We start from the raw sequence: 27,388 nt of genomic DNA, 5'->3' as shown, positions 1-27,388 counted from the left end.
CTCTCTCTCTCTCTCTCTCTCTCTCTCTCTCTCTCTCTCTCTCTCTCTCTCTCTCTCTCTCTCTCTCTCTCTCTCTCTCTCTCTCGAATATATATATGTATTCAAGAGTAATGAATGGGTATCTTTCATGAAGCGAGATCATTGGATATTTCTATTTAAAGTATTATAAAATTTATCTTCCACATATAATATATTATTTTTTACTCACATATATAAAGGGGCAAAAGAAATATGTAGACAGAGACAAATAAGTTCGTCCTTTAAGTTTTTAAATATAAGAATACTCTCAAGAAAAAAAGAAAATAAAAATTTGATTGATTGAAAATTTGGATCTTCCTAAACTGTTGAAGTTTTTCGTTAGTAGCCAGAATATTTAAAACAGTAAGATTGTTGTTCGTTAATAGAGATTCAACCTAAGTTTTGTCTGTCATATCATCATAAAGTAGTAACCTGAACCTGGAGGAGGGTACATACTCAAACAAAAATGCTGAATTATGTAAGTTTTATAAGTTTTTAGATGATTTTAGAAAGAAATTAGAAAGGAAGTAGTCACTTTTATCTATCTAAAAGATGAAAGTAGTCCCATCTCATTTTGTAGTATTGTAAAATTCCGTACGCACACAATATATATAGAAAGCAACGCCAGTTCAAAAGTGGACTATACATTATATATAGTGGAAGATGGATAAAACATAAAAGTACGTACTCAATGTATGTGTGTGTACTCACATTTTTGGTAAGGATAAAAAACAATATGCAATGAGTCTGTTTATCCCATCGAAAGAAAACCCTCATGATATAGTGGTAAAGACCCAAAATGGTAATGATAGTAAAAAGTATGGGAAACTTAAATTGTCTAGTTACTGTCTTCGTGTCCGTGGGGTACGCGGCACTTGGTGTGTTATGGTATTGGTGCCTTTACACTGCCTGGTCCAAATTTAAATTGCTGACAATTCCTTAATTCACGTTGACACACGCGGCTTCGTGTTGTTGAAAAGGGTCCCTTCCCTGCCAAATAACACTGTCGTAACGTTGAGGCTTCAATGCATATTTTCCAATGTGCATTGAAGTTTTCTATTTAGTGTGTGATCTCAATAATTGCTCTCTTTTATTTTTATTTTTCTCTCAGACATAAATAAAATAATTAATGTTACTGAAAGCGATGAGCTGTTGTTCTTTTACGATCAGCTAAAGCTATACGACACAAAACAATGATCGTACGTGGTTCACTGGTTCTAACGTTATCAGATTTCTTTCTCGATCTATATCATCTAATCCACGGGTTTTAGATATTCTGATCCAATGTTTTCTAGACAGACTCTAGAGAACATGTAACCAAATAAAATATTACACTTACGGAAAATTTGGAACCTCCGAATTGTTATCCGCTAAATTTGTCTTTTGATTATTCCGATTTTATTGCCTTTTAATTTTACTTCATAATTTTATATTTGTTCATATCAATACCTAAATCAGTTCAAAAAATGAAACTCAAAGTAATGTTAATACTTAATGAATCCAATTACTTATTATACCAATTCTTTGCTCATCTAAGTGGATATATGACAAGAAAGAAGCATTGATTATGTTTACTCTAATTTACCTTAAATCCAAAACTCATTTTATTGAATTTAAATCATTAACAACTTACTAAATAAGAATAAACATGTACTAATTCAAGTTTTTTTAAAAATTGTGTGAAATATGTCAAAATAATAATTTTTGTGAAACATAAAGTGTATTTCATATTTGTATGTACATTTTATGTCAAATAGAATTTTTTGCATAAATATTAATATATTAATATGTTTATATAGATGGTATTGTCATATACCTCTAATTATTTTAAGCTAAAATATTCCTTCTAAAGTTTTTTTTGTCATCGACTATTTATATTTTGGACATAAGCAAATAGTCCTTTTGGACGATGAAGAATAGAGCCATGTGGAATAAGATCGACCGGCCATGGATCTGAAAGTTCCAGCAGCATGAGACTTGTGGAGATGGTGACGATATGATGTCAACTTCCCCGTTGGCCCGTGGATGGTTACTTAATTCTGTCCGTTGATTGCCAAAACGGTATGATATATACAGTTAATATTACTACACTATATATATTACAGTAGTATATTATATATATAGTGTATACAGTTTGTTAACTTAGCTTACCTTATTGGTATATAAACATCATGAGATGCAAATTTTATCTAAGTTAATGAGGAAATATCCTTATTTTATTTTTGCTAACTTCATGATAATGAAGGGAGCAAATTTACACACATATATTAATTCAGTACCTATAACATTGTTGGACAAAAAGTGGGGTTTAGTGAAGAAACCTATTTGAGGTCAATTACGTTCAACGTTACACTCTCTATAAATTTCTCTATTTCTTATTTTGATGGGGACAAACCAAATGTCATAGTAGTCAAATGGCTAGAGTTTGGTTTGGTTTGGAAAAAAATAAAAAAAAAATTGGGCGGACATGGATGGAAAATAGATTTATGTTGTGTGAAATCAAACAACACACACCCAATCAGAAAATACGTACGTACACACAATTTACTTTAATGATCAAGTACATATATATGATTCAATGGATGGATCATTCGTCGAGAAAGCACATAAACATACATATCCAACTATTGAAAAGTTCAAGTGAATGTCGACATAAATTGAATAACAATGGAACTGACTTTAGGAATTCAAGTTTCTTTTTTTTTTTTTTTTTTTTCACTAAATTTGATCACTAAACAACAGAACTCTAGTCTCTATTGGGTTAGGACCCAACAGTATAAGCCCATTAAATAACTGGAGAGATCCGACTTATTTTTTTTGTTTTCCTCCTTTTGAAGAGAAAAATCCAAAATCAGGGGACAAAGAAGAAGAGCGAACCCTAATTTACGATCATGGCACCGAACAACAATATGAGAAGCGTAATCACGCAGGTAAAAATCGAAGAGATTGCATCATGATTCTTTATTATGGCTCCTATCTTAATTTGTGCGATATATCTCTACTGAACAAGACGGAAACATTTACAGTGGCGCAATTTCTCTACGAGGTCTCGCCGCGGCAGCAAGCGTAGTAGCAACAATGGTAACGAATTCTTCTTTGTGAGTATATAGTCTTGGATCATTGAGGGAGTTTCGATATATAATAGCACCCACCCACCCTAGATAAATTTGTGATTCTTCTTTTCAATTCCAGTGTCGTCGAAAGATGCCGGAAGGAGAGTTGGTTCTAAGTATCGTGTTTTTATGTCATCAGTTGCCTATGGATATGTTGCTTTCGGTTGTTGGGGTAATGTTTGAGATTAATTTTTTTTAGTATTATATCTATTTTTTTTTAGATTTCTCGATTATTTTTTAATAGAGATTGAGAAAAGAAGAAAAAAAAACAAATTCGTGATTCCTTCTTTGATCATAACACATTCAGCAACCATTGAGATGCTAGAATATCGTCGAACTGTCGTGAGGGATCTGGAACAACGTGGTAGTAGCGCAACGGTATGGAATTTATTAATCTTATGATCTTAATTAACATTTTCCGATAACAATTTTTTTAAAAAAATCTAACTTTTGTTTGTTCTCTGATTTCAGACGATTTTGGGTGATCTGCGTGATTGGCTCCTCGAATAGAATACAGAAGAATTCCGTGTTTAGGTTATGTTATAACATGCATATGCATGCCGTCGTTCTTATAGAAAACATATGTACGTACAATAGGATACGATTTTATTATTAAAAAAAAAACATAAAGATGAATATCAAAAGACGAATAAACCGTTTGCAAGTTTTAAATTCTTCGAACCGATAGTTTGCAAAACCGTAAGGCCCAACAGTATAGGCGGCCCATGTGACCACAAAACTCACGAGACGTACGTTTTTACTCATTCTGAAGAGCAGAAGAGGAAATCACAAATCAGCGACGAAGAAGAGCGAACCCTAATTTCCCGATCATGTCTCGGAATAGGAACTCGAGATCAGTGTTGTCGAAGGGAGCTATGTTCTTACTTCAAGGCACAGGAGCCACTCTGGGATGTATCTTAGGTATAATTAAAGACACCAAAGATTTCTACGATCGATTTTATTCCTTACATCGACGAATCTAAATTTTTAATCAGTTTTGTTTGTTTGTTTGTTTGTGTCACTGTGTGTGTGCATTAAGGTTATTATTGTTATGGAGGTAAAATAGATAAATACGAGAAGCAGCGACAACAGGTAAGCATGGAATACTTTCAACTTAATAAAAAAAAAAGAAGCAATTGAATAATGCATGATTTCATCTCTCTTTGTTTTCAGATCGTGATGGATGTTTTTAGGGATCCTGCTGAAGTGGAGGATCTAAGGGAAAAGATGTGGCCTGAATTAAGGAAGATAACGTGGTTTAGAAATATGGAAAAGAATTGGTCTGAGTCTGATCTAAAGAAGAATATGGAATTGGTGGATTCTGATGTAAGGAAGAATGTGAAAACCGTGTGTGCTAAGCTAATTGATGAAAAGATGTGGTCTGATGTATGGCAAAAGATGTTTTCTGATCGAAAATCCTAATTATCACCAGTTTTTACTGTCGCTTAACTCTCATTCTACATTGACAATTTTAATATAACGACACACATTTCTGTCATTTGAATGTAAATTATAACATCAAATGTTGGCATTCCTCAAATTAATCGACATTTACAACAACTATAATTCTATAAATAATCATAATCGTCGTCCATCTTTTGTAAGGTGTAACAAGCAATGAGTGCTGTGCTGTATAACTGTATTCATGTGGGAACTAGTTGATATAAAGAGAGTTGAACTGCTGTCGAAAATAAACGGAATTGTTGTAAAAGTTCTCGGACGATCGATCAGAACAACAACAAAATAGTAAGAATTTTCGCTAGTTTACATTCGTTGATGTAATCAATCCAATATAGAGTACGTTATATGCATGCTACTCGGACCGTATATATAAAATTTTGTTAAAGGTGCGTAATCGGTAAGGTGTAGAAATTATCTAACGAGTGAATATAAAGTAATGTGGTTACGAAAGACGCATGATTTTACAACCAGAGTTTGTGTCAAGTTTCTTTCTATGCTTCTCTCTTGTAATAAAAAACAAGATTTTCAAACCGGTTTATATATTTATAAATAACTCAATAAAGTAGAAGCAATAATTTATGCAACTAGTCTGGATTAGCACCAAAGACAAACATACAACTCCCACAAAGTAAGAGACATTTGGGAATAACATATGCAAAAAGGTTGAGAATGCTTTTGGACAACTAACCAAAGTCTCTAAAAGCTATTTTTCTGGTGTATTAATATTTATGTATCCGTTTATTTTGGAGAAATTTCTTTGGATACCATCATTTTTAGATTTTTTCCCCAAAAATACCACAAAAGTTTTATTTTTCCAAAATACCATAAACATAAAAAATTGATTTTTGAAAATGTAGAATTTTTTTAATGTTTTGGTTGACTATTTATATTTAAGATATAGTTTTTAGGAGTAGGATTTAATGTTTATGATTTAGAAATTAGTTTTGAATGTTATAAAAAAATAGTGTTACTTTTGTAGTATTTTTGGAAAACAATATATTTGATTGGTATTTTTTCAAAAACAAAACTTATAATGGTACTTTTGATAAGATGCCTATTTTGATTGTATTTAAAACAACTCCCTTTTATTTTGCGACTAAAAAATTAACACATAAGAATTTTATCAGTTCAGCTAAAAATGAAATTCTCGTTTAGTCATTCCATAATCCATTATTTGCTAGATTAAAAGTCAAAACTGGCAAAACTGTAATGGCAAAATCGCGGATCAATAATATTTGCCACATATAATATAATCAAATCTGCATATATAAAATGTGTTATCAGAAAAATAACATAATAATCGTAATATCGAGTTATCGACTAGCAAAATTCATGTCATTAAAAAAAGAACACATGATAAATACTTGATTTAGTGATATTGATATTCATTTATACAAACAAGATGGAAGATATTGGGTATCTTGTACCAATCAATCTAGCAAATTAGGTTATACATACCACACGTGTGAGCAAAGTTTTATATATCGGATGCGTCGATGCAAGTTACATATATGTTTTGACAAATACTACACTTCTCTAGTAAATTATAAGTCGCTCTGCCTCTTCCAAAGTCACATCCATATATCTTTCAAATGGCTTCCTCTTCAGCTCACCTCAACCACCACCAACCATCGAACAAGCTCGGTGGAGCCACGGCGGCGCCTCCACCAACTCCATCATGCTCACATCTCAACACCACCGGCAAATCGGATACAGCAGTCGACGCTCTCTCCAGCCTTTTCCACCGTCTCCCTCCTAATTTGCTTTCACTCCCCAACCGCCGCTTCTCCAACGCTCCAGCATCTTCCGACGATGCCCCCGCAGCCTCCGTCGCTTCTCTTCCGATGGTATCCCTCTCCGCCGGTGATAGACGTAGCTGGGACGATCTTATCTCCGCCGCTACTGATTTTGGATATTTCCAACTCACTATGGATGACTCCAATACTGTCATCCCTTCTGGTCTCGCTGAAGCGGCCGAGTCTGACTCGCTCTCGCTCTTAGAGCTCAGTGAAGAGAAAAAGGAAACGTCGTTTCTAAAAAACTGGCCGATGGGCTACGAAGCCGACGCAGAAACGCCGTCGTTTTGCCTTGACGTCGACTGTTCGACGGAGGCGAGTGAGTTGAAGCTGAGTTCTCTCCGCGAGTTCACTCGGACTCTAGAGAAAGTTGGACATAAGACGGTAGAGATGCTGGCTAGCGCACTCGGGTTCGGATATGACTCGACCCGGTTTAATACTCTGATGTGGCTTAACCAAGGTGTTTCTGATGATGAACCGGAGATAACCAACGGGTTTTATCCTTTTGTTGTCTGTTTACAGTATCAGGTTAGGGAGAACAAGTATTGCTTGCTGACCGAGTCTGGCTGGGTGTCCGTTTTGCCCAGAGTTGACTCGATTCTTGTGACGTTAGGTGACATTTCTCAGGTTAGTTCTCTTTTATTTTCATTTTTATTAGTAGTACTAAACTGCTAGTTGTCTTCTTAATTATAAAAAAAGCTTTAAACAATGATCACATTATCATCTTTCTGATGGAACAGAGCTTTGTTCCACTATGGCGTTAATTCGCTGGCTTAATCATTTATTTATCTAAATAGAAAATACATGTCCATATCAAAATAAATATATTCTCACGCATTGATCAAAAAGAGAACAAGGATTTGCATATTTCCGATATTTCTTGTTGACAACAACAACAAAAATTGTGGAGGGAGGAGCGGGAGAAAATTTTATAAAGGGTAATGTGTTTTTAGGTCAAAAACCTGTATTGGGAAAGAAAATAGGACTTTGGGAATTTCGGATATTTACATAGTATAATTTCTCTTTTAAGTCAAAACCACTATATACAAAGCTCTTTATGATATACTTTAGCCTTAGATAGTTTCAAGTTTTTTGACAAACTAATAAACAACTTAAATTTTGTAGGTTTGGAGAAACGGAGAGGTCAAAAGAGTGAGATATCGACCGGTGTTGTGTTCGGGACAAAACGACGACGGTCCAACGAAGTGTGTAACAATGACATTGATGCTTACACTTCCCATGGACGCTATGGTTTCTCCATTGAAAGATTTGATCAGTGACGGCGACAAAGAAGAAGAGTATGCAGGTAGAGGAGCAAGAAGTGATGAGAAGAAGGCATTTAAGTCTTTTGGTTTCGAGGAGTACGCTTGGAGAGTGTACCATGAACGTCTCTTCTTCAGGGATCCACTTGACAAATACCGAATCAAATCTTATAAAGATTGAAGAACTGATGTTTGATTTGTTTGTTTCCTGAGTTAAGTTGGTACTAGATTCGAGTCTTGTTTCCTGATTTGTTTGATTTGTTTGTTACTAGAGTCGAGTCTTGTTTGATACCGAATCTTTGTTGTTTTTTCAAGGGTTATTAGCATTTTGGCATTGGGATATGTTTGTTTTTGTTCGATTCAAATCAGAATATGCTCCATTTTGATTATTACTCTTACTATAAAAGGAAAAGATTTAGACCCGATCTATCACAGGAATGTTGGCTATGTTTTTTGTAATAATCAAGGTGTGACTCATTCTGGTGTTAATCTTTTTATTTTCCAGGGATGAAATACATCGAAAATTGATGAAACTACAAATAATACTTTCACTAAACATATGATTTAGTCCTATACTCTTGTTCTGGACTTGGGTTGATAGCATGTTTGATTGTCAGAATTGATTATTTTTGGACAGAATTAGATATGATATTAATGTAGGTATCCATTCTCTAACTCTAACTCGATAATAACTATTGTAAATTTTTATATATCTTCAATCTGAAGGACTAACTTGATTTCATAATCAAAGGTATGATGAGAAATTTGATTGTCCTTTTTTTTTTGGTAGGAGAAATTTGATTGTCATTGTTGTTTTCATTATCATCAATAACCAATTTTTTTTAGAAAAACTTCGTTCCTGTTTTTTATCTTGATTTTTTATTTATTTATTGTAGAAAATTTTCAGATGAAATAATTTCGACATGCAAACATTCTTTTTATGAAATCAAAATATGAAATACGAATTGACCATTGCTCAAAACATACGCATAAAATTCCCAAAAGTACTGTTTCGTGACAAAACCCGACCCGTTGATATACGCGGTTTAAAAACTCGACCCGACAACGATCCGGGCAAAAGCACATCGTACAGCTCAGGCACTGTTGTAGCAGCACGTCGTCTCCTTTTTGGGTTCTCCTCTCCACCCTTATATTGGACGAGTGACTCCGATTGGATCGCTGTTTCGTCATTTCTCACCACTTTCGAAAGGGAATACAAAAAAAAAAAGAATCTATATCCTCCACCATCAGCTGTATTCCCTCACTTGCCTCAGATCTGGCTGCGATTTCAAATCTTCTTTAGTTTCTCTCGCACCGCTACTCTCTCTCCTGGCCGTTGACGGTTCCGTCCCGGCCGTGGATCTGATTTTGGCCCCGGATTCTCTTCCCGCGATCTGAGGTCAAACATGGCCGCGGCTAACGCCCCCATCATTATGAAGGAGGTCCTAACGGTGAGTTCTCTTCCTTTTGTAAATCGAGCTGAAATTTTGGACGAATAACATGTTTCTGCAGTTGTAGTCTCTGATTTCTAACGATTTGGTTTCTGCTCACACTATTATTTGATTGATTCCAGCTTCGTCTGTTCTGAATTCTACTAGATCGTTGCGGTTTAGTTAGTTTATAATTCCTCTGACAAGATTTTCTCTACGTACGCTCAGATCTGTGTTAGCTGAATGTATCTAGCCCGTATTTCAAAGTTATTGTGTTCTGCAGTGTGCTTTTATACGGATCTTGTAACTAAGTTAATGAAGTATCCCAATTAACGTTTGTGTTTTGGAATATCACCAGCTTCCGAGCATTGGGATCAACCAACAATTCATCACTTTTACAAATGTTACTATGGAGTCTGACAAGTACATATGTGTACGGGAGACGGCACCGCAGAACAGTGTTGTTATTATCGATATGAATATGCCGATGCAGCCTTTAAGGAGACCTATAACTGCTGATTCTGCGCTCATGAACCCAAACTCGAGGATCCTTGCCTTAAAAGGTATATAACTGTTTCCTCCTATCGAAAGAAACTTGTTTCGTATTATCACTTATAACACCCGTTAGAGTTTCCTATTGAAGTGTTCTATCAGTTATAACACTCATAAGGGTTTCCTATTGAAGTTTTTTTCCTATTGAAGTTTTCTCCAGAACTACCGTTGATAACTTCTACTTCATTTCTGTTAACTACATATGCTATTTATTAAGAATAGGGTGTTTTTGAGTTATTTGAAGTTCAAATGACGCTTTCCATGTTCTGATGCATCACTTATAGAAGATTGATTTATCAAATCAGTGTGGAAAAGTAACTACACTCATAGAGCTTCTGATTTAGTCCTATACTCTTGTTCTGGACTTGGGTTGATAGCATGTTTAATGTTCTAGAAAACATTATATTTCTCGTGGTAGTGTGTCTCAAGCTTAGTGTAGTTAAAACTAGAATTTTTAGTTGAGTGTGGATATTTCCTTATATTGGCTATTACTTATTTCTTTCTTACTTTGCTGCTCACTTCTTTCTTAAATTCGTATATAGCTCAAGTTCCAGGAACTACTCAGGATCATCTACAGATATTTAACATTGAAGCAAAAGCAAAGTTGAAATCACATCAGATGCCTGAGCAGGTGAGTTGTAACCCAATTATCTTTCACGTTGTACACTTTATACATTCTCTGATTTTACTGGTCTGAATTTTATTTTAGATATTAATCACCTGTGTTTTATAGGTTGCTTTTTGGAAGTGGATCACACCAAAGATGCTGGGGCTGGTCACACAAACTTCTGTGTACCATTGGTCGATTGAAGGTTTTGTATCTTTAACTTACTACCATCTTCTTCATATGATGTATATGTTGTTTCATTTTTGCTCCGATATTTCCAGGTGATGCTGAGCCAGTTAAGATGTTTGATAGAACGGCCAATTTGGCAAACAATCAAATTATAAACTATAAGTGCTCTCCTAATGAGAAGTGGCTGGTCTTGATTGGAATTGCTCCTGGCTCTCCTGAGGTAGGTTTCCTGCACCACATATTAGGTTGAATTAAGACATCATAACAGCTGTCATGTTGTGAAGTTTTGACTGGATCTTTTCATTATTATCTTCTGTAGAGACCACAATTGGTAAAAGGAAACATGCAGCTTTTCTCTGTGGATCAACAACGGAGCCAGGCCCTTGAAGCACATGCTGCGTCATTTGCTCAGTTTAAGGTAATTATGTGGTTCTATTGTTAGTTTATTACATGGTGATCTTGAACTATAGTTTGACAAGCAACGTTATTAATGATAGGTCCCTGGGAATGAGAATCCTTCTATTCTTATATCTTTTGCAAGCAAGAGTTTTAATGCTGGGCAAATAACATCAAAGTTACATGTTATTGAACTTGGTGCCCAACCAGGTTAGCCTCCTCAACTGCTTGATGTTATCGTGGTTATTGTTAGTTGGTATTTGTCTACTGTCTAAAGGCGAGAGATTTTTTTTGCAGGAAAACCATCATTTACAAAAAAGCAGGCAGATCTCTTTTTTCCTCCAGATTTTGCTGATGATTTTCCTGTGGCCATGCAGGTTTGTAGTTTCATTAGATGTTCAATTAACGTCAGTAAGTTTCTTGTGTAAATTTCAGGACACCATCTTTTTTTTCCCTGGCAGGTCTCTCACAAGTTTAACTTGATATATGTCATCACCAAGCTTGGCCTGCTGTTTGTGTATGATCTAGAGACAGCTTCTGCTATCTACAGAAATCGTATAAGTCCGGACCCAATTTTCTTAACGTCCGAAGCTTCCGCAGCTGGGGGTTTCTATGCCATTAATAGGCGAGGACAAGTTCTTTTGGCAACAGTAAATGAGGCCACCATAATACCTTTTATTAGTGGTCAAGTATGTTCAACTTTTTCCTTGTTTTTCTCTATATAATTTATCTATTCAACCTTACATGCTAAGAAATCGATGTTTTTGTATCACAGTTGAACAATTTGGAACTTGCTGTCAATCTTGCTAAGAGAGGAAACCTCCCTGGTGCAGAAAATCTGGTATGTGATATTTATCTTGGATCAGATGTGTGGATATATTTTATTGGTTAAGTAATTATTGTTGTTTAATGCCAATTAGACGAAAAACGGCCACTCTGATAGATATAGAAACAGTAACGTAGAAAATGAGAAATCGATATGTAACGCTCCCTCCGTTTCAATATACAAGTGTCATTTATTTATTTTTTAACATATTCAATCAAATTAAGTAATAATTAAATGTTCTGTTATACAGTATATTATATATCCCGAGAAGAACAATTTCCTCTGGATTTCTATTCTATTTCACATTGTTGTTAATTAATGTTAGATTGAATTAAAATAGATGATTTCATATAAAAGAGTTAGCCTAAAGGGACACTTAATTTGAAACAAAGGGAGTTGCTGATAATGTTGGGATTACGAAAACCTGAGGAATTTGGTGATAAATCTCTTTTACACTCCTAAGACATCTAATACAGAGAGAGAGATAGATCTTAACCTATTTGAACCATTGTTAAAACCCTAGTAACTTTAGAACACTTAGTAAATATTTCATAAGCTCCTTAGACCTCCAAACTCACTGCTTGTATCACATTGTTGATGCAAAGTTTCCTGTATTCAATTGGGATGGTACAGGTTGTCCAGAGGTTCCAAGAGTTATTTGCTCAAACAAAGTACAAGGAGGCTGCTGAGCTTGCTGCAGAATCTCCTCAAGGTATTCTACGGACACCTGACACGGTGGCCAAATTCCAGGTATCTGTTCCATAGTCAAGCAAAGAATCCTCTGTGAACGTGTTGTCTACTATTATATGTTGGTCACAACAATCTGAAACTACAGCATCACACTATACAATTTTGCAGAGTGTTCCTGTACAAGCAGGGCAAACTCCTCCATTGTTACAGTATTTTGGGACCCTTTTGACTAGAGGGAAGCTCAATACATATGAGTCCTTGGAACTATCTCGGCTTGTTGTGAATCAAAACAAGAAGAACCTCTTGGAAAACTGGTTGGCCGAGGATAAGTTAGAATGCAGTGAAGAACTCGGAGACCTTGTCAAGGTAATCTTAAAATGACCATTTAATTTTAAATATCTCCTATATCTCCCTTAGAGTGCTGTAACGGTTATCTTTTCTGTTTCAGACTGTGGATAATGACCTTGCTCTAAAAATATACATCAAAGCTAGGGCAACTCCAAAAGTTGTTGCAGCTTTTGCAGAGCGAAGGGAGTTTGACAAGATACTGATTTATTCAAAGCAGGTAAACAATTAAGTTTTAAAGTTTTCTCCGTTGTTATGTTTACCTTAAAGGTCACTGTGCTCAAGAAGTACCATTGTTTCATCTTATGACTTAGGTTGGGTACACACCTGATTACATGTTTCTTCTGCAAACGATACTCCGTACTGATCCTCAGGTTAGTATGGTGCACTTTTGATACTTCAACATATTAAACCATGGAAGGTGGTTTACTAGATCCTTCCTCCTTATCACAAGAAGAGTCATAAATCAATTCTTCTTGATTAATGTTGCCTTGTTAAATATTAAAATTTTGTTTTTCTGCTAATTGCAGGGAGCAGTAAACTTTGCTTTAATGATGTCCCAAATGGAAGGAGGTTGTCCAGTTGACTACAACACTATCACTGATCTTTTCCTTCAGGTAGGTGAACACATATGATATACTGTATACATCAATATTCGTAGCTCATGACTTGTTTGGCTTCTATATATGAATCTATGTAGTACAAGAGAGCTATCATGTGCCAGTTTACTTATATTGTTGCATATACAGAGAAATTTGATCCGTGAAGCGACTGCATTCCTTCTGGATGTTCTGAAGCCCAATTTACCTGAGCATGCTTTTCTGCAAACTAAGGTTGAAAAGAATTGCCACCTTGTACTTCTCTGTGCTTTCACTTTTTACCTTCCTTTCTAAGACCTTTTAGTGCACTGTCAACACAGGTTTTGGAGATCAATTTGGTAACCTTTCCTAATGTGGCTGATGCAATATTAGCAAATGGGATGTTCAGCCATTATGACCGGCCTCGTGTTGCTCAGCTTTGTGAAAAGGCTGGACTTTACATCCAATCCTTAAAGGTTTTTGCTCAATGTCTTCTTGGCCTAAGATATGCATTAGTTTTTCATCTCTAACTTCGTTTCCTTTTGCTTTGTGCAGCATTACTCAGAGTTACCTGATATCAAACGTGTAATTGTGAACACACATGCTATTGAGCCACAGGTATTACCTCTGAACTAATGTTTGTTGCTAAACTCCTCGATGTTCGAGTTGCTGATGTTTTTCTCTACTCAAATTTCCCTAGGCTCTTGTCGAGTTCTTCGGTACTCTTTCTAGCGAGTGGGCTATGGAGTGCATGAAAGATCTTCTGCTGGTCAACCTGAGAGGCAACCTTCAGATAATCGTTCAGGTATGTGCTGTATTGTGGTAACATATGAATGTTATTGTTTAATGTGACACTGACGTGTCCATGTTTTTGCAGGCTTGCAAGGAGTACTGTGAGCAACTTGGTGTTGATGCATGCATTAAACTCTTTGAGCAATTCAAGTCATACGAAGGGCTGTACTTTTTCCTAGGTTCATATTTGAGCATGAGGTAACTTATCAAGAACCTGCTGTTATTCCTGCAAACAAGCACAATCCTTGTGTTTGCATTCTAATGACTTACAATGTCTTCCCTCTGTGTGATAGTGAGGATCCTGAGATTCACTTCAAGTACATTGAAGCAGCTGCCAAGACTGGTCAAATAAAGGAAGTTGAGCGTGTGACTAGAGAGTCTAACTTTTATGATGCTGAAAAGACGAAGAACTTTTTGATGGAAGCTAAGCTTCCTGATGCCCGACCTTTGATAAATGTCTGTGACCGTTTTGGCTTTGTGCCTGATCTTACTCATTACCTCTACACAAACAACATGCTGCGTTATATAGAAGGTTATGTTCAGAAGGTATGGAGTTTCTTAAGACTTTTGTAAATTGTGGTAGGCTTTATATTCAATGATTTACATGCGATTCCTTTTGTAGGTGAATCCTGGGAATGCTCCCTTAGTTGTGGGGCAGTTGCTTGATGACGAATGCCCTGAAGATTTTATAAAAGGCCTCATTCTTTCAGTTCGTTCATTACTTCCTGTTGAACCCCTTGTTGAGGAATGTGAGAAGAGGTGTGAATCCTTTAACTCATCTTGGTTTCGGTTCATATGGATGCTCTTTTTTTCTGGAGGCTCTAATATGTATCTGTCTTTTCAGAAATCGACTCCGTCTCCTCACGCAGTTCTTGGAGCATCTAGTTAGTGAGGGCAGCCAAGATGTGCATGTCCATAATGCCTTGGGTAAAATTATCATAGACAGTAATAACAACCCCGAGCATTTCCTGACCACCAATCCTTACTACGACTCTAAGGTTGTGGGTAAGTACTGCGAGAAACGTGATCCCACTCTGGCTGTTGTGGCATACAGAAGAGGACAATGTGATGAGGAACTCATCAATGTCACCAACAAGAACTCTTTGTTCAAGTTACAAGCCAGGTAATTGATTATTGCTTGCCAGACTTCTTAGTTATTACACGCTGGTTACTTTTTAGACTGCTTATACATGGGTTTTACACCTGCAGGTACGTAGTGGAGAGGATGGATGGTGACCTCTGGGAGAAGGTTCTTACGGAAGAAAATGAATATAGGAGACAACTTATCGACCAAGTTGTGTCTACTGCTTTACCAGAAAGCAAGAGCCCAGAGCAAGTTTCTGCAGCTGTTAAAGCATTCATGACTGCTGATCTGCCGCATGAGCTTATTGAGCTTCTTGAAAAAATTGTGCTTCAAAATTCTGCCTTCAGTGGAAATTTCAATCTGCAAAATCTGCTTATATTGACAGCTATTAAGGCAGATCCGTCTAGAGTTATGGATTACATTAACAGGCTAGATAATTTTGATGGTCCAGCTGTTGGAGAAGTGGCAGTTGATGCACAGTTGTATGAGGAAGCATTTGCGATTTTCAAGAAGTTTAACTTAAATGTTCAGGCTGTCAATGTACTGTTGGATAACGTCAGAAGCATTGAACGTGCTGTTGAGTTTGCTTTCCGGGTCGAAGAAGATGCTGTTTGGAGTCAAGTTGCTAAGGCTCAGCTTAGGGAAGGACTGGTCAGTGATGCTATTGAGTCCTTTATCCGAGCTGATGATGCCACTCAGTTCCTGGAGGTCATCCGTGCCTCTGAAGATACTAATGTGTATGATGACTTGGTCAAATACCTCCTGATGGTTAGACAGAAGGTAAAGGAACCCAAGGTGGATAGTGAGCTCATCTATGCTTACGCAAAGGTTGAAAGATTGGGTGAGATTGAAGAATTTATTCTGATGCCCAACGTTGCTAACCTTCAAAATGTTGGTGACCGCTTGTATGATGAAGCTCTGTATGAGGCTGCAAAGATAATCTATGCATTCATATCAAATTGGGCCAAGTTAGCTGTCACGCTTGTGAAGTTGCAACAGTTCCAAGGTGCTGTCGATGCTGCAAGGAAAGCAAATAGTGCAAAGACATGGAAGGAAGTCTGCTTTGCTTGTGTTGATGCTGAGGAATTTCGACTGGCTCAAATATGTGGACTTAACATTATCATACAGGTGGATATACCTAATCCTAGTTCGAGAACGTTTATAGTTGTAATTGGGTTTCAATTTTGTATGCCTTTTTGTAATCTTGTTGTGCTTAAATAGGTGGATGATCTGGAAGAAGTGAGCGAATACTACCAAAACAAAGGATGCTTCAATGAATTGATCTCACTTATGGAGAGTGGACTTGGTCTGGAACGTGCTCACATGGGTATCTTCACCGAGTTGGGTGTACTGTACGCCAGATATCGTTATGAGAAGCTTATGGAACACATCAAGTTGTTCTCAACTCGCCTTAATATTCCCAAGCTTATCCGGGCCTGTGATGAACAACAGCATTGGCAAGAACTTACCTATCTTTACATTCAATATGATGAGTTCGATAATGCTGCAACCACTGTCATGAATCATTCTCCTGAAGCATGGGAGCACATGCAATTCAAAGATATCGTTGCCAAGGTTGCGAATGTTGAGCTTTACTACAAGGCCGTTCACTTCTACTTACAAGAGCATCCTGACATAATCAACGATCTTCTCAATGTGCTTGCTTTGCGGTTAGATCACACGCGTGTCGTTGATATTATGCGCAAGGTTAGAGGCTGATCATTGATTTAGTTATTTCCCTTAAAACTTATCAGCAGTGGCTTAAGAATCGATTTCTTGTTTTTGATGTCAGGCTGGTCAATTGCGCCTTATCAAGCCATACATGGTTGCAGTTCAGAGCAACAATGTGTCTGCTGTAAATGAAGCTCTGAATGAGATTTACGTAGAAGAAGAAGACTATGACAGGTTGCGCGAGTCTATTGATTTGCATGACAGTTTTGACCAGATAGGTCTCGCTCAGAAGGTAAGAGTTTAAATCTATCTATCGAGTACACATTTTATATTTTCCCTTGTATACTAATTTATCTTCATGATGATGGTGCAAAACAGATTGAGAAACACGAGCTTGTCGAAATGAGACGTGTGGCTGCTTATATCTACAAGAAAGCTGGTAGATGGAAGCAATCGATTGCTTTGTCAAAGAAAGATAACATGTACAAGGACTGTATGGAAACTGCTTCACAATCCGGCGACCATGATCTTGCAGAACAACTTCTTGTCTACTTCATTGAACAGGTATGGATGGGTTTCAAGCAGGTTTACATCAAAAGCCATTAATTTGTTTTTCAGTTTTTACTGTATACGGTAAACAGACTATTGGTCTTGAAGATGATTGAATACTCACTTTTGTTGTGCTAATATTACAGGGGAAAAAGGAATGCTTTGCTACATGTCTCTTTGTCTGTTATGACTTAATCCGACCAGACGTTGCTCTAGAACTTGCTTGGATGAACAATATGATTGACTTTGCCTTCCCGTATCTCCTCCAGGTAATTTATCCTTCAAATCCCTCGGATACTCTCTACCTGTTGTGATAGGAACCATACTAACTCTATGATCAACTTTCATTTATCCTGTCCTTTTTTTCTGCAGTTTATGAGAGAATACTCGGGCAAAGTGGATGAGCTAATCAAGGACAAGCTGGAGGCACAAAAAGAGGTGAAGGCCAAAGAACAGGAAGAGAAGGATGTCATGTCCCAACAGGTACTGTAGTGTCAGGTATCATACTTTAAAATGTATAAAAACAAATCAATATACTCACATATGTCTCGGTTTTTGTTTCTCGAAAACAGAACATGTACGCCCAATTATTGCCACTTGCTTTACCCGCACCACCAATGCCAGGAATGGGAGGTGGTGGGTATGGTCCGCCACCACCAATGGGCGGAATGCCAGGAATGCCTCCAATGCCAGCATATGGAATGCCACCGATGGGCGGCTACTAAGACCATTATGGAAAAAAACTGAAATCTCATTGTAGTGCAATCTGTGAGGAATTCATCGGAATGTTTCCTTCTTTGATTTCGTTTGATATATAGGCATGTGTGGATAATAAACCTGTTTTCTTCTGTAATATTCTTTGGGGGCTTTTAGGTGAGTCATTTTTGGTTGAAGCCCATTTTACTGTTTATCATTGGAGGAGATGCATACTTCTCTTAATAGTCTTATCGTTTTTACTTTCAGATTCTCTCACTCGTGAGTTCTTCTTTCTTTCTTCTCAGTTTATCTTTTTTTCTTTCTTTTTCTTCCCAGCTTATTTGTTCACTTAAAGCTTCCGACATTTTAAACAATCCTTACTTTGTGAAATTTTCTCACACACTTCCCTGCTCAATAGAGAAAAAGAGCATATCTCATCTTGTTGGATGAACCAGAATCACGTGTCGGATAGATCACCATCACTTGTTAGTTTGCAAGTCTCACGTCTCAAATTTTGAATAGATACTGCCCACTACGTCCCTAGTGTGACCAAAATCTATATATGTACTTCGCTTTGTACTTTGATTATAAAACATCCCAAGGGATGCCAATTGTTTAAATCTCTAATAGGGTTGATATAAAATCTAACCATCTCAAGAGCATATTAGTTCATTAAGCAGATTATAGAAATTCGTTATTTATCAGAGAAAACTCTAATAAAGAACCCATATGGGTTTTTCCATCTAACCAACAAAATATCAAAACTGAAACTCCAACACAACCACAAAAGAGTTAGTTATAATTTGAAACAACACAATCACAAATGGATTTTTTTGTTTACTTATAACAATCACAAGAGAGTTGGTTAAAAATTAAATACAGAAATAAAGAACTCGTGATAACTAAACTACATTCAATCTACTCATACGCTTCATAATTAATTCTTCCACCCAGTCTATAGAGGATGTGATAAGCCTTGTTTGTGGTTGCAGATCCGAGACCAACTGGTATTTAAGCGAGCCTCCTTTCATCACCATTTCATCAATACAAGCGTCTACACAACTCTCCAAATACGTTTTGCAATCAAACAAAACTAAGCTATCGAGAGATGGAAGGCAAAACTTTGATCCTAAGTGTGTTCGTAGTGAGTCTATTCATGGCACATTTTCAAGTTAACGCAAAGAGCTGTTGTCCTTCTACCAATGCTAGGAACATCTATAATGCTTGCCGCTTAATGGGAACTTCCAGACCAATATGTGCAAGTCTCAGTGGCTGCAAAATCGTCAATGGGTCATGTCCTGGAGGATATCCTAAAGACATTCTCGAAAACACAGGTAAATTAATTAAAATTGTGATTTATTAATTATTTTTTACAATTCAAACGGGGATCAAGATTTTATAATTTTAATGTGTTTTGATTTTTGTTTCAAGGTGATGTTGTCAATGAATACTGCAAGCTTGGGTGTGTATCCTCTGTGTGCAGTGTTTTAACCACTATCCAAAATTCCGGTAAAGCAAACACCCCTCCTAACTATCACTATCATCAAAAAATTTCATTTTAATTATGGACAGTCGAATATATCATCCATTTAATTGTGTTTCGTTGATTAGATGCAAGTGAAATTGTTAAGGGAGCAGCTGAAAAATGTGCCATAACATGTTCTACAGTGTGCGCCAAGGGTTCCATGAATGCAGTTGAAACTGCCTAGACAAATAAGATACCTCGTGCATATGGAGGATAAGTGGTAGTTATCTTTCATGTTTCAATAATTGTCAAATATGTGACAAAAAAATACTAAGACTCTATTTTAAATAATTATTGTTATTTCAAGTTTGTGTATGTTCGAAGAAGGTCTGGTCGATCTCTAGATTGTATGTCTTCTATCCCTTATATTTCAAATAAATAATGATTGAGAGTTTATATATCGATATTCTTCGCTCAACTCAACCATGTAGATTTGCTTTCTCCGTACACAGCTCATATCGTGACTAACATATCTAAAATTCTTGGTGAAGAAAACTCCAAGACTCTATTTTATTAGGCTTTATTATATGAACCTGCCAAAATACCATCTCATAGCAGTCGTTGGATGCAAGATCAGCGCTAATGAATTAGGTAAAATGAAGACCGAGTTAAAGGAACAGGATATAAATGAAGCTTGCTGTGCATGTCGTGTTTGATTGATGGGCTCGTATAAGTGCAACAACCGGGACATGATTCTAACAGTGTGAAGCAAAAGTTGCGCTGCTTTCAATTCTAATCTTATATAAGGAAAGTGATTTGAATGAGCCAGCGCAAGGGCTGATGGATTAAGATAAAGACTATCGAACCAGAGATCCACAAAGTATCATACCAAACCATATCGGATGAGAGCAAGCATAACTATCACGACACTGTGGCAATCCTATCCAAAGGTGTAACCAAATAATCTAGTCAATCAACATCCGAAGCAATCACCTATATCTAACTTTAGCGCGCATTTCAAAATTATAAAACACAACTTGCATTAACTTTGGTCCAAGGAAACAATCAAACTGAAACTCAAAAACAGAGTTTGGTTCTAACAACGAAGAAAACACAAGAAGAAGAATAAAAAAAGAGAGGCTCTCTACTTAGATCGCTGTCTCATCTTTCGTCTCTTCCTCTTTAATCTCCTCATACGCTTCTTCTTCCACTGATACAACCCAAAAACACACCATTTATATCTACTACTCTCACGATTCTTAGAGTATCCCTAAACGAAAACAAACTGAAGAAAACCGTAACTCACCTTAGCCCTCATGGTGAATTCTCAGAGGATAGACTCTTCTTCTGCACTCCTCTGATTCTTCTATGCAGATTCCAAGATTAAGAAAATGAGCGGCGGACAAATCAGAAAGAGTTTTGTTCGCTTCACTCATATTGCTTCTTTATACGACTGCAAAAACCCTAGACACTCGTTTCCTCCTTTTGCAAGTATTGGGCCTGTTGATTATTAATTATAGGCTCAATAAAGCCCATACCCGAAGCCTTTCTTTCTTAAACCATAACCATTCGTGTGTTTGTGTATGTATAAAATATCTTCTTCTCCATCCACGGCCATGCAAAATGTTAAATTAAAAAATCTTTAACTCACCCAAAGACAAAAAAAAAAAAAAAAACATATTAAATATCTTTAATCACTATCACTCTATAGCTGTTTCTCATTGCCTTGGCAACGACATGGACGAGTCGACTCGGATAGAGACTCGGCATAGCGGGCAGCTCGACTCTTTCTTTAGCCACCGATCCACACATTCGCAGTGGTAACAATGGCTACACGGAGGAAGCACTTTCATCTTATCCCCTTCCTCGAAACCACCGAGACATATACAACACTCTTCCTCCTCCTCATCCGCTGCTTCTCTCCGGAAAAGCACAACAGGCAAGCTCCGGATCGTCGCGGGATCAAGCCCTCCGCGGACGCAGAGCGTATGTTGATCAGGAGACGGCGCGTGGAGAATAACGGCGGGAGTGTGTGGTAGACAGCTCCGGTGGATGTAGAGAGTGAGTAGAGCGAAGACGAAGATGATGGAAAACAGAGCGACAGCGAAGAAGAGTGTACGGCCATGAATCTGGAAGTTGCGGTCGTCGTATTGGTTGTCGTGCCAATACAAAAGCATCGAGGCTTGTGGAGACGGTGAGGATGACGTCATTTTTTGCCGGTTTGGCAGATCGATGGTTGTCTTGATTATGGCCGTTGATTGTGAACACCGTGTGATTGATGTGTATTTATAGTAATACAGTTAATGTTAGTCACACGTGATTGTGTGTTGATAAGTTTGATATAAGAAAAATAAAAGCAAGCAGAGAGAATATTAATTTTGAGTTAACAGCTTCCACAAGTAGTATACAACTGTTTGTACAAGTAATAAAAGAGTCAGGTTTGGAGGAGACTGGAGAGTGGAGTTTTTAAATAAACCCTATTATTGTTTGTATTTTTCTTGATTAATTTCGGTTTGACATTGATAAAGAGTGTTGTATTTGGCAACATGCACGTTAGTTTTTGTATACTTCAAGATCCAATTGGTAGCATCAACTGTCACGTATGTAGCAAACAGAACAATAATAGAAATTTAAAAAAAACCATAATTATTAAATCATGCGTAAATCAGAATTTGGCTTCATTTTTAGTTGATTCGCCGTCTATACTCGAGCACGATTAACTCGATCACTTGGACGCAAGATGTGATATTTGATACAATTATAAATGTAACGTGATTCAAAAGTAACAAACTAACAATTAAATTATCAATTGCATCAAAAATTCAAAAGTCATTGACATGGAAGTCAATCGATAATATAGAAAACCATCATTAACGTTGAACATAACCAAAGCATGTAAACTTGATCATAAGTTCACATAACTCTCTCTACTACAACGTGCTACAAAAGATGACTAATGATTTGGTTCTTCCACGACTACATATATACATTAACATTATTATGGATTATTGTTGCATTAATCCATTCCTGAACTAAGTTGTTTTAAATGTTACAACTCACATCACTTTGAGAGCCTTTAAATCAAGGTTTATCTTTCACATTTTGCCTTATCATAAATAAGAAAGTTTTAGATGAGTAAAGATGCATGGAAGCAGCCCAGGTAATGATGATGCAATAGTATGTATAGTTTAGAAAATTAGATGCTTATTTCTACGGATTCCTTCTATGGGTTCTTCATCGATCGACACCATTGTAGACACTTTGATTGACCAAAATAAAATAAAAGAAAAAACTCAGCCTTTTAAAAACATTTCAGCGAGATTTTCGTAGTTATAAAAGCATTATAAGGTTAGGCATGCATGGGTTAACATTATCAATTGGTAAGACAACAAAAAGACAATTAGACAAGACACGGCACGAAACATACAATGTAGTATACAAAGACCTAACATGTTTGTGATGCTCTCTCTTACCGAACCATTTGTCTACGTACTCATCTCTTTCCTTTAATTCACCATTTTCACTTCCAAACTCCAATTTATCATTGCGTAACGTATATGATATAGTTACTGGAGTCTGGAACAAACATCAAACATACAATTATATTTTCTTAATATTCTGTAACATATCTTTCCAACCATGACATTAGTGAACTAAGAGCAAGGGCATTAGCGTGTGTACGCCTCGTCCCATGCAATTTTTCATTTAAAATTAAATGAATAATTCGATATTACGTTGTATACGTTCGTTCAAACGGGACAAAATCGAATCGTCCCGTTTGCCACGTGTCAACTCATTATTGGAGAAGTGATTAAGTGGGGAAGAAAAAATCTCGGGGTCTCTTGTCTAATTTCTCTTTCTCTCTCTGTCTCTTTTTCTCTCGAGTTCGGGTGGGTGTGGGCGAACGAAGAGGCGATTGTTGTTTTCGCGACGATTTTCCGGCTAGCCTCGACATCGTCTCCGGTAGAAAGATTGGGCCAAGGAAGACGAAAAGCTGTCACGAAAACTGGATCGAGCACCTCAGGTAGGTCTTCGAAATCCCAATCCGATTTCAGTTTTAGGTTAGAAAATTGGGGATTTTAGTTTTAAGAGGTAAATCTATTGATGAACTATGGTTGTGGGTGGGTTTACAGAACGATTGTTAGGGTTAACACAATCGATTAGGGTTATGGAGGTTATGAAATATTTGAATCGAATAGGGTTAAGAGAGGTTATGAAATAAAGGTTTTTCAATCGATTAGGGTTGTCTTTGTTTTTCTTTTTCACGATTTTCAATCGATTAGTGGTAAAAACGTATTTCAGAAATGTGTTGTTGTCTCCATCTTCGAAATTAATGTTTGTGTAAATCATATTGCATGTGTCAAAGTTTGGACATAGGTTTATATAATTGTATGTTTTGTTTGTCTTACGATTTTCTAACATTTCTAATTGTTGTGACTATTGAGTTGGACAAACAGGTAACGTTCTGCCTAAAAGGAAGGAAGAAGAGGCAGCTTCATCGACATTATATCACTGTATAATAAGGTAAACTCGATCCCCTTAGTTAATTGTTAAAGGATTTGGTAGTTCTTTGCTTCTACTACCTACTTACCTTGTTCTCTGAGCTTAGTATATGTCATTCTGTTTTTATGATGATTGAGTTTTCATGGTCTTTCTTGTCTATTGATATTTGGTTGTTCTTATCTGTACTTTGAGACACCAATGTGTTCTTTCTGATATGGACACGTTTAACCAATGTGTTGTTTCTGATATGGTTAGGTTTAGGAACATAAAATGCATCTATAGTAGCTAGTTCCTGCAAATGATTTACTCACATTTGAAGTTGTATTGTAATTCTTTGTTAGCAATGTGTTGTTAGAAATGTGTTAGTCACATATAATATGTATGTAGTAGCTAGTTCCTGCAAATGATTTACTCACATTTCAAGTTGTATTGTAATGCTATTCGTTAGAAATGTATTGTTGTCTGATATGTTTATCCTCACATCTGTAGTATCTAGTTCCTGAAAATGATTTACTCACATTTCAACCACTAGAACTTGTAAATATAGATCTGTTTTCTGATAATTGTAGTGTCATAACTTCTGATTAGACTATGTTTGACTTTCTCACCTATATCTATACCATCATACCACCCTTAACTCTATACTTAATACTTTCTAACTTTAAAACTTTCTAACTTTAAAACTTTCTAACTTTAAAACTTTAAAACTTAATACTTTCTAACTTTAAAACAGAAGTACCATTAACCTCACCAGCCATAACTCATCTATGTACTTGCAAAACCTTTATCAACTACTAAACAAAGCAGCCTTAACTCATATATGTACTTCGAAAACCTTTATCACCTACTAAACAAAGCAGCCTTAACTCATCTTTTCTCCCCCTTTTTATCTATTCTCAACCATTTCCAAGTACTCGTCTTCTGTAATATCTCAAACCAGCAAAACATTTCTCTCTTTCATTATTCTCTTCTCGACTGTTTTCATATGGATCCTTACAATCCTTTTCATCATTCATCAAGTAATCTTGATCATCAGTCATCAAGCTATCTTGATCTTCTTCAGAGTCAAGTAGAAGGTCAACAGCAGGAAAACTCTTGTTATGAGAGTTTTCCTCATGCCTTCAATCTAGCTTCAGAACACAATATTTCCTTCTCACAACCTTCTGACCACACCCCTGCTTCTCAAGACACACCTGACAACCGCAAAGAGAGGAAGAAATGGATCCCCTCTGATGATGAAGTTCTGATATCCGCTTGGCTGAATACTTCGAAGGACAACATTGTGGGGAATCAACAGAAAGGAGGTTGCTTTTGGAAGAGGGTGGGGGAGTACTATGCAGCTTCTCCAAAGTCCTCAGAGAGAGGTGAAGAGGCCCTGAAGGTTAATTGTAAGCAACGGTGGCATAAAATTAATGACTTTGTAAACAAGTTCTGTGCTGCTTACTCAACTGCTGAGAGACAAAATACTTCTGGCCACTCACAAAATGACGTTCTCAGGGTGGCACATGAGATCTACCATTCCGACCACAAGTTAAGATTCAACATGGAACACTGTTGGTGTCTTCTTAGGTATGAACAGAAGTGGCTGTCTCTTAATATGGGGAATACTTCTACACCTAAAGGGTCAACAAAGAGGAAGCCAGCTGAAGAAGCATCGCAAGAGGCAAGTAGCAATGTCCAAGACACTGAGATGAGGCCTGAGGGTGTGAAGGCTGCTAAGACTAAAAAGATTAGTGCTCAAGGAAAGGCCCTAGCTGATTATAAAAGCATGTGGGAGATAAAGAAAGAGGAGATGGCTGAAACAGAAAAACTCCAAAAACTTGCTATCTTAGATACCCTTCTGGCTAAGAAGGAACCCCTAAGTGCTTCTGATGAAGCTATCAAGGACAAGATAGTTAATCAGTATTTCTGAATTTTACGTGTAACAAATTTGTTCTGTTTGTTTTCAAATGTTCTGTTTGTTTGTCATATGTTATCTCCATTCTATGTTTCTATGTAATCAACTTTGGTCAATGTTATGATAACCATGTTTCATATGTGATATGTTGTTCATGTTGAGTTAGTATACTTGTATGCTTCTAGGTCTGAAATGAGATAGTATTCTTGTATGCTTGTAGGTCTGAAATGAGATAGTATTCTTGTATGCTTCTAGGTCTGAAATGAGATAGTATTCTACTCTGAAATGAGATAGTATTCTAGAAATGATATAGTATTCTACTCAGAGGTTGAGATAGTATTCTACTTTGTTTGCTACACGTCTGATATGAGATAGTGAATTTGTTAGTTGTATGTCTGATCTGCTTTGTTAGTCTTTCTATGGTTGTATGTCTGATAATGACTGTGTTCCTTTTTTGCGAGGTCAATACACAATGGGGCAGGACTACAGCTATTCACAGCCGGATTCTTCAGACGAGCATTATGTGTTAGAGGACAGTATTGACAGAGAAAGAGATGCCTTAATCCGGATGGATGATGGGGAAAGTAGTTTGCTGATTCAAAGGGCCCTTCACATGGATGCAGAAGAGACACGATTCATTTTGGCGCAGAATAATCAATACCCTCCTCAACCAGAGGTTGAGTTTGGTATCCCAAAAGTGTGCTACTGTGGTGGTGTCCCGGTCCTATCAACTGCATACCACAACAATGCTAGAGGAAGAATGTAAGTGTGCCCATATCCTAGTAATATGAGACTACTTCTGATATTTGTTAAAAATCTGATATTGATGAACTTCTGACATTTTCACAGGTTCTTTACATGTAATAATGTTGACGATGGAGAGATGCACATCCACAAATGGTGGGAAGAAGCTGTGATGGAGGAGATGAGAGATAAAGATAGAATGATAGAAGTTCTCTCTTCACAGGTTGATAGTTTAAACTATCTTCCTGAAACTGAGAGTGAGGCTAAGATAGATAACTTAGAGAAATCCATAGGAGAGCTAGTTGAGAACATGAATAGGTATAGAAATGGGTTTCATTTGGTAATTGGTGTAGGTTTTATTGGTTTACTACTTGCTTTCTTTCTGAACTGGTTGTAAAATGGATTAACCCTTTCTTTCTAGTGTTAAAGTTGTGACCATATTTTATTCTACTATATAACATGTGTTTGTGGGAAGAATATGATCGTCTATACTTTATAAGGTAGTGACTTCGTCTATACTTGGTATATAACTTGTGTTTGTGAAAGAATAAGATTCTTCTATGTTACTTGTATTTGTGAAAGAATATGATTCTTCTATGTTACTTGTGTTTGTGAAAGAATATGATTCTTCTATGTTACTTGTGTTTGTGAAAGAATATGATTCTTGACCAATACTTGTTGTGTTTGTGAAAGAATATGATTCTATAACATTCTTCTTTTCACT

General features: G+C 36.7%; 6 protein-coding genes and 1 long non-coding RNA gene across 7 annotated transcripts; 5 read left to right on the top strand and 2 right to left on the bottom strand.

Moving 5' to 3' along the window:
- Window positions 1-3,924: 3,924 nt before the first annotated feature.
- LOC17893735 lies at window positions 3,925-4,553 on the top strand. Its single transcript, XM_023785494.1, has 3 exons — window positions 3,925-4,052; window positions 4,171-4,223; window positions 4,305-4,553. The coding sequence occupies exons 1-3, from the start codon at window positions 3,962-3,964 to the stop codon at window positions 4,551-4,553; spliced, it is 393 nt and encodes a 130-aa protein (XP_023641262.1). The 5' UTR covers window positions 3,925-3,961.
- A 1,627-nt stretch (window positions 4,554-6,180) lies between these two features.
- Window positions 6,181-8,042, top strand: LOC17891434. The gene is made up of 2 exons (XM_006299598.2): window positions 6,181-7,015; window positions 7,514-8,042. The coding sequence occupies exons 1-2, from the start codon at window positions 6,185-6,187 to the stop codon at window positions 7,829-7,831; spliced, it is 1,149 nt and encodes a 382-aa protein (XP_006299660.1). The 5' UTR covers window positions 6,181-6,184; the 3' UTR covers window positions 7,832-8,042.
- A 744-nt stretch (window positions 8,043-8,786) lies between these two features.
- Window positions 8,787-18,357, top strand: LOC17891404 (clathrin heavy chain 1). The gene is made up of 30 exons (XM_006299028.2): window positions 8,787-9,101; window positions 9,439-9,643; window positions 10,175-10,263; window positions 10,366-10,444; window positions 10,521-10,648; window positions 10,748-10,846; window positions 10,926-11,034; window positions 11,122-11,201; window positions 11,286-11,513; window positions 11,600-11,665; window positions 12,284-12,400; window positions 12,509-12,706; window positions 12,789-12,905; window positions 13,000-13,059; window positions 13,216-13,302; window positions 13,435-13,518; window positions 13,605-13,739; window positions 13,819-13,881; window positions 13,964-14,068; window positions 14,141-14,253; window positions 14,349-14,601; window positions 14,678-14,814; window positions 14,900-15,178; window positions 15,265-16,267; window positions 16,361-16,846; window positions 16,932-17,102; window positions 17,189-17,374; window positions 17,506-17,628; window positions 17,732-17,842; window positions 17,932-18,357. Exons 1-30 carry the CDS (start codon window positions 9,057-9,059, stop codon window positions 18,082-18,084), a joined length of 5,109 nt encoding a protein of 1,702 aa, XP_006299090.1. The 5' UTR covers window positions 8,787-9,056; the 3' UTR covers window positions 18,085-18,357.
- Window positions 18,358-19,071: 714 nt separating this feature from the next.
- On the top strand, window positions 19,072-19,984 carry LOC17892477 (probable thionin-2.4). The gene is made up of 3 exons (XM_006298733.2): window positions 19,072-19,389; window positions 19,487-19,564; window positions 19,667-19,984. The coding sequence occupies exons 1-3, from the start codon at window positions 19,164-19,166 to the stop codon at window positions 19,762-19,764; spliced, it is 402 nt and encodes a 133-aa protein (XP_006298795.1). The 5' UTR covers window positions 19,072-19,163; the 3' UTR covers window positions 19,765-19,984.
- A 557-nt stretch (window positions 19,985-20,541) lies between these two features.
- On the bottom strand, window positions 20,542-20,952 carry LOC17891756. Its single transcript, XR_002834668.1, has 2 exons — window positions 20,827-20,952; window positions 20,542-20,730 (listed from the first exon to the last, which is right to left on the bottom strand). It is a non-coding gene; the product is annotated as an uncharacterized LOC17891756 (long non-coding RNA).
- A 207-nt stretch (window positions 20,953-21,159) lies between these two features.
- On the bottom strand, window positions 21,160-21,983 carry LOC111828536 (RING-H2 finger protein ATL66). The gene has a single exon (XM_023786332.1). The coding sequence runs from the start codon at window positions 21,728-21,730 to the stop codon at window positions 21,239-21,241; it is 492 nt and encodes a 163-aa protein (XP_023642100.1). The 5' UTR covers window positions 21,731-21,983; the 3' UTR covers window positions 21,160-21,238.
- Window positions 21,984-25,008: 3,025 nt separating this feature from the next.
- LOC111831418 (glutathione S-transferase T3-like) lies at window positions 25,009-25,935 on the top strand. Its single transcript, XM_023785493.1, has one exon. The coding sequence runs from the start codon at window positions 25,009-25,011 to the stop codon at window positions 25,933-25,935; it is 927 nt and encodes a 308-aa protein (XP_023641261.1).
- Window positions 25,936-27,388: the final 1,453 nt, after the last annotated feature.

This window comes from Capsella rubella, unplaced genomic scaffold (assembly GCF_000375325.1).
Source record: "Capsella rubella cultivar Monte Gargano unplaced genomic scaffold, Caprub1_0 scaffold_3, whole genome shotgun sequence".
In the NCBI taxonomy this organism is placed as follows: Eukaryota; Viridiplantae; Streptophyta; class Magnoliopsida; order Brassicales; family Brassicaceae; genus Capsella; species Capsella rubella.
Note: the sequence above shows the minus strand (reverse complement) of the source record. Positions and strands in the feature narration are given on the sequence as shown.